The following is a 12783-nucleotide window of genomic DNA, read 5'->3' as shown; positions in this document are numbered from 1 at the left end:
GAATGTTGGGAGCTAACACTTAGTACAAAACGATCGTGCTTACAATTTAATGAATTATCTGTCAAAATTTTATTTTTGAACGGAGATGTTTCAAGTTTCCAAATTCAATTTTCGATGGGACATTTCCGTACATCATATTTTTTTGGAAAATATGTATGCAAATTTTAAATGGAGACAGCCATGTTAACTATACAGAAATAAATCACGTCATATAATGTTCATGCAACATTTTGAAGAGTTGCGTGAACATTTCACGAATTGTTCGAGTTTTATGTTTCGAGTTTGTTACATGGGACAACGCTAAAGTAAACGTTTTTCGGATAATCTGTGACTTCCTAAGCCTATGAATATAATATTTTTATTCTTTCTGTATCATAATGTGAAAATTTAAGAATCAATCTTTATTTTCGTGTATGATTTTAAATATTTATTTCAGCGTTTCTATAAAAAATTTCCCGTCAAATATTTACTTAACGCTTTTATTCGGGGTAGTAGCAATATCTAACGTTGCGTCACACACTTCTGCAGGTATTGATCAGTGTACACGGCGATAACTTAAAACTTTCCATTTTGAACTATCAGATGTAGAATATACAACTCTGTCTTACTTGTCATAACTAAACTCATACGCTTGTTTATAAATAACATTTCTGGTGTAAAGAATATAATTCATAAAAATATAAATAATACCCAAAAAATAAGATTTGATGAAATTACAATCTATTTAAATATTTTTTCCAAGGGTGAATTTGGGAAAATGGAATATATACTAGATGTCAATAGTGAAGGACAGATTGGAACATACCAGAAATATTGATTTCAAAAAATGTACGCACTTGTCGACGATTCGTTTATACGACTGGGTAGAAAGTTCCGGAACTATAGCGCAATTTAAAATATATACATGTATACATTGAACATAAGAAAAAAACATATATTTTGAATAAATTGGGGTAAAAGTTTTGTAAATAGACTAGTCCATAGGGATATTCTTGTCAGATAAAAGACTTTTAGTTATATTAAAAAAATAGGGAAATATGACATTAAATTGGTTCTGTCTTTTTTTTTAAAATATCGTTTAAAAGATGTGTGTCTTAGGGGAACTCTGTAATACTATAGTACGAGAGTATAGCATGTAAACATTCCTTCTTAATAATATTGTTGAATTGGAAATTTTTCATACAGATTGACAACTCATAGTCCGATATGCATGTAATATTTGCCACATGACGCCCATAGTTCTTTCTACAATCATGTAGGGATTTGGGGAAGGGTCGTTCATATAGATATTTTGTAATTGATATGCAATTTTCTCTATTCTTTATATTGTTTGCAATTATTCTCTAACCCTTTGTATTTCGGCTGCTACTTACCTTTGTCGGACTATTTGGGTGTCGGACTATTGGGGTGTCGGACCATTGGGGTATCGGACCAATGAGGTGTCGGACTAATAGGGTGTCGGACTAACGGGGTGTCGGAATATCGGGGCGACCCCTACTACCTATATTTTGTAATTTTTACAGTGGATGACCTTGAGGTCATTGTGATGTATTGCTATTGCCTAAATTTCCATTATGTTAATTAGTTTTGGGTTTTTGTATGATCTATAAACATGATAAATACGCCGATATCATCAAGTGCAAAATAACAACAAATGGAAGTTTTTAACGACTTTGACTGGCTATACAGCCCTTGCACGGTCGGTGACAAAATAACATTTCTTATCACTTGCTATTTATATTCATTTCTTCAATGAATACTCATCCAATGTTGTTGTTTTTTAAAACATAATTTGATAATTTTAAAATGTGTTATATGTATGCAAGAATATTTTTTTTTATTATTAATATCTATGAAAACGTACAGAAATTGTGTAAACGCATGGGGATGAATATCTGAAGAACAATCGCCATCTCATATAAAGGAGGCGAAGATTATATACAGATACTTGCAGAGTTATTGGTTCTTGCTCTCTCGTTTTCCGGAAAATATGAATGCATACTCAAATCCAATATATAAGAAAAATCGAATTATTAAAGAAGAGTGTCCACTATGCACTTGCACTGCACAATTAATAATTAGTAGAATAGAATGATATACAAATGGATTAAAAAGCTAAACATACATGTAACTGTAATATACAAATATTAATATAATATACACCAAAATATATTGATTTGTATCACTACAATATATATTATCAGATTATTACAAGGCATTTTTCATATCGCATGTATTATCAGCCCCAGGTTCAATATCAGCCCAAGAGCCGCATGGCTCGAGGGCTGATATTGACCGAGGGCTGATAATACATGCGATATAAAAAATGACATGTTATGATCTTTTTATCATATGCTTCATCAATGGAGGAAAATAAATGATTCGTATATTGATTCTTTTACGTGTGGTTCTAAAATAGAACTTCAAAGAGTGAAAAGTTCACGGATGTCGGACCCCAAATTTAGTACATTCGATGTGAAATCTTTCTATCATATACCCCAACAGAAAAGAAAAATATCTAAATATGTACAAATCGACAAAAAACGTTATTCAACAGTATAAATAATGAACACTGTTTCGAAAAGTCAACTTTTTTAAAGAAACTTTCTAAATTGTGTTTAAAACTTTTAAAAATGCATTTATCTAATAATTTGTTTCTTTCTTTTTTTGTTTTGTTTTTTTAATGATTTTACACAATATACTTTCCAGTATCCAAATAATTGTTTTGCACATAACTTTGTAATGTTTTCCACTACAAACGTAGCATTAACGTGTATTTTCCGGAATTTGCAGAGTATCACCGGAATGCCATGCGACAACGTTACGGAAAGGCATGTGATAACAATCGAAGCATGTGATAAACTTTTCATATCAGCCCACTAAGCCCCAATTTGAAAAATATGATATTTACGTTAATTTAATGCTATTATCATACAGTAAGAATCATATGTTATTTAGTCTAAGTATATGATAAATATATATATATATAATAGTTATTACGATGATTATCATTGATGAATTCCCTTTCATTTACATTATTTATCTTTCACACAAGAACTTGTCTCAGAAAAAAAATTACATCTGCACTTTAATCTCACTTTCAGGTATAAAATGAAAGTATAAAAATTAAAATATAAAATTAGATATAGATTTTTTTTGGGAGAAAAGTGCTTGTGACCATTTACAAGAAATTGCGATCATCCGATGTTCAGTACTTCAGTGTTTTTGTGTAGTACTGTGGTTTATTTTGGGTGTTCTGTGGTATTTAGTTGTTATATCTGTCTCCAGGATAACTGGGTGACTTGTAGGGTTGTGTAACAAAGAGCCTGACTAAATGGCCTCTTGTTACTGAAACTGTATGATGCACCTGGTCACAAAACGAATGATTGCTCTGAATAGCAAAACAGAAATCTAGGACTGAATCTCTGGTGAAAACTGACTACTGGGACCATGGAACTAGCGATGAATAAACCAATAATTCACCAATGAAATACTTTTATTACAGATGGACTGTGTTAAGTGTAAAGTCCTGAGTCCAAATCTTACTTATAAGCAAGTATATATGTATGCACAATTGAAATGACAAGAATAAACTTAACAAATAACAATTAATTTAAGTAACACTGTTCACTGACAAAAAAATAATTATTTTTAGAACTTGAAGAATAAAGTAAATTTACTAATCTGATTATGTTATTTAAAAACATATAATTATGAAAAAGGTAAAATGTCACTTATCAGCTAACAAAGTAAAACCTGTCACTCAATGTCCAAACTGAAAATAAAATGCATATCAAAGCATGTTGATTTTATTAAGTCCAGTCTTCGTAAATAGAAACGAAAAATATAAAAATACAACGAATTATAAAACACAGAGAATTAAAGTCTAAAATATAAAAGTCCTACACAATAAAATGAAGCTGCTTTTTCCTTGGTCACATATATCTTTATTCTCACAAGCCAAATTACAAAGATATAGCGATAATTATACATATTTCAATACAATAACATAAATAAATAATTTATGAAAGTATAGATAGAGGCATTCACAATGGTTAGAAAAGTTCAATTTCATATAGATCTCTATAATTATTTAGTTCAGTTCTGTCCATTTTTTGGAATTCATTAAGTCATAAAACTTCAACTGTTGGGTCTATTTCTATAATAAAATTTCTATAATGAAATGCAATACATTGTGCAATACTGTAGAAGTCATCAAAAGCTGAACATTCTAGACTATTCTGTGGGTTAAGTGGTAAAAGGACACTGACAATTCTCTGCTTTCATATTTCAAACTATGCTTCACCATAAGTTCTTCAAACCTAAAACTATAATAAAAAAACTTTTTATAATTAAATGCGTCCACACATAAAACATGATAATTTCTTGAAAATTGAAATTCTTAAGCATGCACAGCAGACATGGGACAAACAACATTGTAATTTAGTTTGCATTATATTACAATTACTTTGACAAAATCATGCAATAAATATGCATGAGAAAAGACCATATAACATAGTCAGCTCTAAAAAGGCCCAGAAATGACAAATCTTTAACAATTCTCATTGGAAAACTAACAGACTAATTTATGTTCAAAAAAATGAATGAAAAACAAATGTGAGTTGACTATATGTAGTATTGAGTTTGCTCATTGTACAGGGACCTATAGTTGTTAATTTCTGTGTCACTTGGTCACTTGGATTTAAGCAAACATGCATTTGTATTTAAAATGAAAAATAAATTACGTTTGAATTAGTGAATTCAAACGTAATTTATTTTTCTTCTTTTTTTCAAGTTCTAACCTAAGGCCACCCTTTAATATCTCAAATTTCTTCTAGTGATCTATGTAAAGCGTAAAAAATTAATGATAAAAAAATAAATGGGGAATATGTCCATAGGGACACAGATGATGCCCCTGCTAGCATATAATGCTATAAAGGAACATAACTCAAGAACTGTAAAAGTGCAGCTTCCAAAAATTGCACTTAAACCGAGTATTGGGTATTCTGTAAAAAGGCATTGCTCATTGTACAGGGACCTATAGTTGTTATTCATTACATTTTCTTGAGAAAACTCAATGGAAATGAAAAATTTATATACACTTTTTTTTCATTTGTGAAGGGGCATAACCCCAGAAAAGTATTCAAAGTGCTTGTAAGCACTGAATGGTCTATATTGCTTTAATTTATCATTGGAAGTAAAATTGAATGTTGCATTGTATTAAGCATTGGTTGTAGTTGATTCAACTACCATTCTAGACAAAGAAAGATAAATCCAATTTTCAAATAAGACTTTTAAACATTTTTAGAAATGAAGGGTAACAATTGCTCTAATTTATCAGTGGAAGGCAAAATAAAACATTGCATTGTCTTAAGCATTGATTGTATATGATTCAACTATAATCATGGACATAGAAGATAACTCCATTTTTAAAATTACTTGATTGATATTTTTAGGGGAAAATAATGAAAAATTTAACATTTTTTTGCATTTGTAAAGGGCATAACTCTAGAACAGTAAGATTGACGGCACTAAAATTCGACCTTCATCTGAATATTGTGAAAATAACCATTGTGTATATGTTTCATAATATTTGGTATAGGAAAACTTAAGTAAGAGAAAGGAAGCCAACTTTTGAATGTATGGAGGGACGGACAGCAGGGTCTTAAAAAGAATATCAATATTCAAATGATGCAGGACCCTTCATCTATAACCACTGCATTTTCACCTTAAAATTTTCAGACAAACCTGTGCATCTGTAAAAGTTTAATGCAAAGCATGTGCACTGCAAAACCCATTTAAGTTTTTAATTTATTAAAACATACAATGCACTATAAATTTATTTATCTAGGGCATGCTATGTCTTAAATTTAATCTATGCATAGATTTGTCTGTACTCAAGAGTAAAATTTGAGGTAAAAATGCAACCATTTTAGCCAAAGGCTTCATATGAACCTTTTAAGTATTAAACAAGTTGCTTTCTTTAAAAAAAAAAAAAAAAAGCAATACATGAACCTAAGACTGCTGCCTGGTCACTACAAAAGATTGTTGCTGAATTTTTGTTTCCATTTGAATTGAAATAATTGACTGTAAAAAGAAGAAGATAATGATGAAGTTAAACTAACTTAATCAAAAATATATAATAGTGTGTACATTCTTGCACAAGTCAGATGAAAGTAATGTTGGATAGTTGTGAATAGAAATGTGTATTTATACAGTTACTATTTGAATATACATTTTAAAGATCTACTATTCCATTTGATCTCTGATTAGTGTTCATTTTATATCCTCATAATTCTTAACTTAATCAAAAATATATAATAGTGTGTACATTCTTGCACAAGTCAGATGAAAGTAATGTTGGATAGTTGTGAATAGAAATGTGTATTTATACAGTTACTATTTGAATATACATTTTAAAGATCTACTATTCCATTTGTTACTTTGGTTTTTACATCATTTTTCTCATAAACCTATTGCAAATCCCAGTTTGTACAAACTAGATGTATAATGCAAATTGCACAAAGCAATTACAATATCAATTTAAGCACTCAGTTTGTTTTATAATATGGATGCATTTATTTTATCTTCCATATCTTTATATTGAGTTTCTGTCATATTAACAAATCGCTATTGAATTGTTCCAGCTGAGAGATATCCAGTGGCCCATAGACTCATCCAGAACTCGCCAATATATATTGAGGGGTTCAAGCAAAAAAAATTCCTAAATCTACTTAAATAGTTAAATCTCAAACAATTTGTTAAACTGTTAATGTGGATTGTAAATATCTATTCATCTCCTTTACATGCATTTGAACTAAGGTTTGGGGTTTTACTTTGGAGTACCACAGATTTTCAACTGGAATTTGCTTTGTTTGTAATTATGTTTACATGTATTGCTTTATTGATATGCAAAGAAAATATTAAACTGTGGTTCTTTGTCCCAAACCTGTGTTTGTTCTGTTTATACTTCTAACTAAGAACCGGTTAACATATCTTGGGCCCCTTACTGATCTCTGATTAGTGTAAAACAGATGCTTTATTTGCACTGTATCTTTTTAGCGTTTGGTTCGGGCCCCAAAAAGGGAAAGTATCTTAGTATTCACAACATAGTCCCTAAATAGATTAAGGAGCAATATATAGGGAGGATTGGGGGGACTAGTAATGTGGATTAATGGAACTATTTTGTATAAATAGATTATTAATACACAATACGTTTTTGTGCAATGCTGGTACGTATAATATTATGATAAAGTGTTCATTTTATATCCTCATAATTCTCGTATATATGGGGAATAATAATTTCATGCTGGGCTAATTTTTGATAAGAATGATTTTCAATTCAAGATACTTTTATAGCATTTGTGTATGTTACTGTTTACTTTTAAAGTTGACATGTTTATGGCCTAATTAACACCTGTGATAGTCTTTAATCTGTTGATCACTTTATGTTGGATTAATTAGTGTTGTTACTACGATTTACATGAGTCAATGTTTACTTTGAAATTTCCTTCAATACAGATGTTTGTAACCCTTGTTTCTAAAGGCTTCAATTTTTTTTATTTTTTTTTTAGGAAACTAAAATCCACGAATTTAAGAACATGGTAATCAGTCTGCACCAAAAACCTTTTCAACTTCTAGTCCGAAGACCAATATTCTGACATTTTTCTTAGTGGGCCAAACAAAATTTTGCAAAAAAGTCTGAATGAAATTTAACTAGTCTGGGGCATGGGACAAGTGGCTAACTATGCAGACTGAATTGTAAATATTGCTCAAACCACGAAAATTGATACCCACCAATTAAAGTACTTTCACAGTAATCGACATTGAATGATATATATCCTACATCAGTAGTTAATAAATTAGAGATGCAGGAGTAAAAGTTTGTGAAACACAAGCTCAGTATTCACATTGGAGATAAGGTTTTATTGAACCTTTGGGCCAGGTGAACTAAACAAAACTTACCTTTTCTGTTTCATTCTGGTTTTGGTTTTGGTTTACAGCTTCTTTGATGCACAGGAAGTCGATCTGGATTAAATGTACGACCACAATTCTCACATGCTAACAGCTGAGACTGAGCACTGTCATATGCAGCCTGATTAAATGCATCTACATCATATGACCCTTTCCCTGAAAAAAAACCATAAAATATAATTGTTCCTATCATTCCAGAAGATAACCTATAGTTGAAATTCTTTCTTCTGTATTTTAAAATGAAAACAATATTTGGTCAGATGGCAGTCATTATGATAAGATAGATATAGGAAGATGTGGTGTGAGTGCCAATGAGACAACTCTCCATCCAAATAACAATTTAAAAATTAAACCATTATAGGTTAAAGTACGGCCTTCAACACGGAGCCTTGGCTCACACCGAACAACAAGCTATAAAGGGCCCCAAAATTACTAGTGTAAAACCATTCAAACGGGAAAACCAACGGTCTAATCTATATAAACAAAACGAGAAACGAGAAACACGTATATATTACATAAACAAACGACAACTACTGTACATCAGATTCCTGACTTAGGACAGGTGCAAACATTTGCAGCGGGATTAAACGTTTTAATGGGCCCAAACCTTCTCCCTTTTTCTGAAACAATAGCATAACATCACAACATATAAAAACATACGATAAAATATCAATTAGCAGACTTAACTCAATCAAAAAACGTATGATTACACAAAGAACGAATAAATTTGATCTGCGATATCTGAATACAAATGCACAGTTAATTAAATATTAGAGACAAACAGTCATGACTAATTTGGGTTAAACTGACAACAACAGTATACTTGTTTAAATATCTTACCTGCCTTACTGATCATAATTGAATTTATATCAGTCGTCTTTAAAAGGGTATTTGCTACATGTGGTCCCAGGACACAATTATTTCATAGTGCAATTCTTTTAGACAATAAATGAAAATAAAAAAAAACACCTGCTATTCTCCATAATATCTTTACAGTGTGTTGAATTACTTTTGGGACAAATTATGTCAAAATTATAGAAAACTTCATCGGCTCTTAACTCAAAATATGGACAATTCTATCATGTCTATGATAAGGGGGTCTTGAAATCTTTTGACAGCTCCCAAAGTGCTAATTTTTAACCTTTTTCAGCTGGACCAAAATCACTACGTACTTTGCTTTAAAATTTATGACACATTTTTTTACAGTGTAATTTCATCCCCCTACTTGCTATTTGAGGCAATAAACATGAAAATACATTTGGAAAGGGTATTAAAAATTGAGGCTCCAAGGAGCCTGTGTCGCTCACGTGATATTTTTATTTACAATTGATGCATGAAATAATGCATCCATTATACTTTTGCTCTAGTTTCAGATATAAGTCAAAAACTGCATTTTCCCCTATGCTCTATTTTAAGCCATGTATATTGGTTGGCAGGCAGGGTCATCTGACACATGTTTAAAAACTCTAGGCCAGATTTGGTTAAATTTGTCTCAGTTGATTCAGGAGAAGACTTCTGTAAAAGATTACAAAAATTTATGAAAAAATTGTTATATTTGACTTTAAACTTGGGATCAAATATTAAATGTCTGGCTGGCTCAAATATTTTTTGGAAGCTTTAAAGTTTAAAGCTCCATAACTCCATATGGGGTCAATTGAATATTATGATCATGTTGACTTATTTGTATACCTTACTTTGCTGAAATTTATTGCTGTTTACAAATTATCTCTAATTATAATAATATTGAAGATAATAAACCAAAAACAACAATATTTCCTTAGAATTACTAATTCAGGAGCTTTAGTTTCAGATAAACATGTAAGTCAAAAACTGCATTTTACTTCTATATTCTATTTTTAGCTATGTCAGCTATGTTGGTTGGCAGGTGGGTTCATTGGACACTTTAAACTAGATATCCCAATAATGATTGAGACCAAGTTGGGTTAAATTTGTCTCAGATGTTTCAGAGAAGAATTTTGTAAGAATAAAAAAATTACAAAAATAGTTAAAAATTTACAAAAATAGTAAAATAACTTCCTAAGGGGTCAATTGCTCATTTTGGTCTTGTTTACTTATTTGTAGATCTTTCTTTGCTGAACATTATTGCGGTTACAGTTTATCTCTATCTATAAAAATATTCAAGATGATAACCAAAAACTCCAAAATTTCCTCAAAATTACCAATTCAAGGCCAGGGCAGCAACCCAACAACAGGTTGTCTAATTCATCTGAAAATTCCAAGACAGATAGATCTTGACCTGACAATTTAACAACCATCTCAGATTTGATCTAAAGCTTTGGTTTTAGAGATATAAGCCAAAATCTTCATTTTACCCCATGTTCTATTTTTAGCCATGGGGACCATCTTGGTTAGTTGGCCAGGTTATCTGACTCAATTATAAAACTAAATACCTGAATGATGATTGTAGCCAAGTTTGTTTAAATTTGGCACAGTAGTTTCCATTGAGAAGATTTTTGTAAAGGTAAAAGATGAAAGACGGCTGGACAACAGACGCCATGTGATGAGAAAAGCTTACTTGGCCCTTTGGGCCATGTGAGCTTAAATTGGCAAGCAACACATGTACACCATTCACACTAGGGACTATATTCATGGACAACGAAAAATCATAAGACGATAACTGTGTAATCGGACCATGTACTAGATATAAAAAAAAAACAAGTGAAACTGTGAGCTACAGTGCTCGCTGTAAGGCAGGGTTGGCAAAGAATTACCCGCCCGGGAAAACCCAGGCGGAAATACTTGGGTTTTCCGGGGCTGGGCAATACTCCCAGAAATGGGTAATACTGGGCAATACTGGGCAATATGATTTTTTAAGCTTATTTCAATACAAAATAGTAAAGACTTGTTGTAGTTTCATAGTACTATAGCTATTATACAGATAAGCATAAATTGAGAGTCATTTCAAGAAGATTAAAAACTCAATTTCATTTTTTTTCTCCACTTCTTCTATGTAGGCAGAATACACAATTTGAACATTTTAGGATACCTTGTTAATTTCCATGTATTGTTTCAATAATCCAAACTTTAAAAAATGCATTTTATAGCAGTGTTTATGTGAATTATAAAATTTAAATTTCTATGCAATCATATTGCTAAATAAACACCCTACAGGGTCAAGTCATTAACACTTATAGAAATGAAAAGACTGAATATTGTTACATAAACATATTTGTGTCCTAATCTGAATAATTACTTATTAAAACAAGTGATGTACATATAAAGGCAAAAATAATTTTCATACATTTTCTTGTTCATTCTTAATGTAAGATATATACATTTGAAAAATGAATTCTTTGAATTTATTTTAACAGTTTGACCAATCTAGACGAGAGGGTGATTTAAAAGACTTTTCCATTAATATTGTGTAATGTGTGTCTAAATATTTAGTTGTCTCATAGTTGCTAGAATAGTACTTTTTCAAATGTATACATTTGTAAGTTGTATTGTCAGACTCTCAAACAAGTAAACATGTTTATAAATCAAAATGAGTTTATAAATATCTTAATTAAATGTATTGCATTTGAGTTTGATCACTGAATTCTCTATAAAATTCAGGCCAGTATTATATTTTACCCAGTATTGCCCAGTATTACCCATTAAAACCCAGTATAACCAGGGTTTTCCCAGTATTTCCCACTGGGCTGGGCAATACTCATAAAACCCAGGTTTTTGCCATCCCTGCAGTGTAAGGGGATAATTTTAATAGTGTAAAAATATGAAAGTGTTCTTTAAACAGGAAGTTGTTGAGTGATGAATCTGAAAATGTATCACTCCGTAAAGCTGACTTATGTTAACCCTGAAACTAAATTTCCAAAATTCTTGTTTTGTAGTTCCTGAGAAAAATATGATGAAATTTTTAACTTGGCTATCAGGTGTAAAATGATACAAGTGTTCGGTAAACAAGAAGTTGTCAAGTGATGAATCTGAAAATGCATCACACAGTGAAGCTGAAATATATAAACTCTGTAACCAAATTTCAGAAATCCTTGTATTATAGTTCCTGAGAAAAATGTTATGAAAATTTTAAACTTGGCTATCAGGTGTAAAATGATACAAGTGTTTGGTAAACAGGAAGTTGCTAAGTGATGAATCTGAAAATACATTACACTATATAGCTGACATAAAGTAACCCTGAAACCAAATTTCAGAAATCCTTGTATTGAAGTTCCTGAGAAAAATGTGATGAAAATATTCATGGGACAGACAGGCTGACAGACTGATGGATGGATGGGAGTTCAAAGCAGGGGTATAATAATAAATAGAAGAATATTTTTTTTGTTCAATCACTGATCAAAGTGATATAGTGAGATAATAATTCACTTTAAGTAGTCGCTTTAGTTAAATTTTATCAAACTAGACTTAAAGAAACATTATTGATAAATCAACCTCATTGAATCCATATTCAAGTGTCCTTCAAATTAACCCCATAGCTAGAGATATGTTACACATGTATAAGGCATGTTCAGCAATTAAAAACATGACTGTATGTGTATGGTCAAAATACTCAAATGGTCCAGAACACATGTTATTTGATATAGACAAGCAGTAATAGAGCTGTCACAATGAATAATGTCAGTCTAAACTAAAGTTTAAAAGTTTATTCAATTAAAAGATTGCAGGAAAAAATCAATTTTCAAATCATAAGTCAGTCTTAGGATATCACATTAACCCCAGTGGATATGCTTACTTGAGAAAATAAGCTCTTAGATATAATAAATTTTTCAAAGTTCTTTTGAGAATATCTAAATAGACATGGAAGGTTTTTTAAGAATTATATATTTGTGTAAA

At 30.9% G+C, this 12783-nt stretch overlaps 1 protein-coding gene across 3 annotated transcripts in view; it reads right to left on the bottom strand.

Moving 5' to 3' along the window:
* Nucleotides 1-3793: 3793 nt before the first annotated feature.
* The window catches only part of LOC134715440 (zinc finger protein 474-like), a 32078-nt gene continuing 23088 nt past the window's right edge, over nucleotides 3794-12783 (bottom strand). For all 3 annotated transcript variants that reach the window (XM_063577617.1, XM_063577615.1, XM_063577616.1), the window contains exons 6-7: nucleotides 7966-8130; nucleotides 3794-4328 (exon numbers count right to left, since the gene is read on the bottom strand). In XM_063577617.1, coding sequence (XP_063433687.1) covers nucleotides 7976-8130 — 155 coding nt within the window. In that variant the 3' untranslated portion in view covers nucleotides 3794-4328; nucleotides 7966-7975. The remainder of the gene's footprint in view (nucleotides 4329-7965; nucleotides 8131-12783) is intronic.

This window comes from Mytilus trossulus, chromosome 4 (assembly GCF_036588685.1).
Source record: "Mytilus trossulus isolate FHL-02 chromosome 4, PNRI_Mtr1.1.1.hap1, whole genome shotgun sequence".
Taxonomy (NCBI): Eukaryota; Metazoa; Mollusca; class Bivalvia; order Mytilida; family Mytilidae; genus Mytilus; species Mytilus trossulus.
The sequence above is the reverse complement of the archived record's forward strand: the minus strand, read 5'-3'. Positions and strand labels throughout refer to the sequence as shown.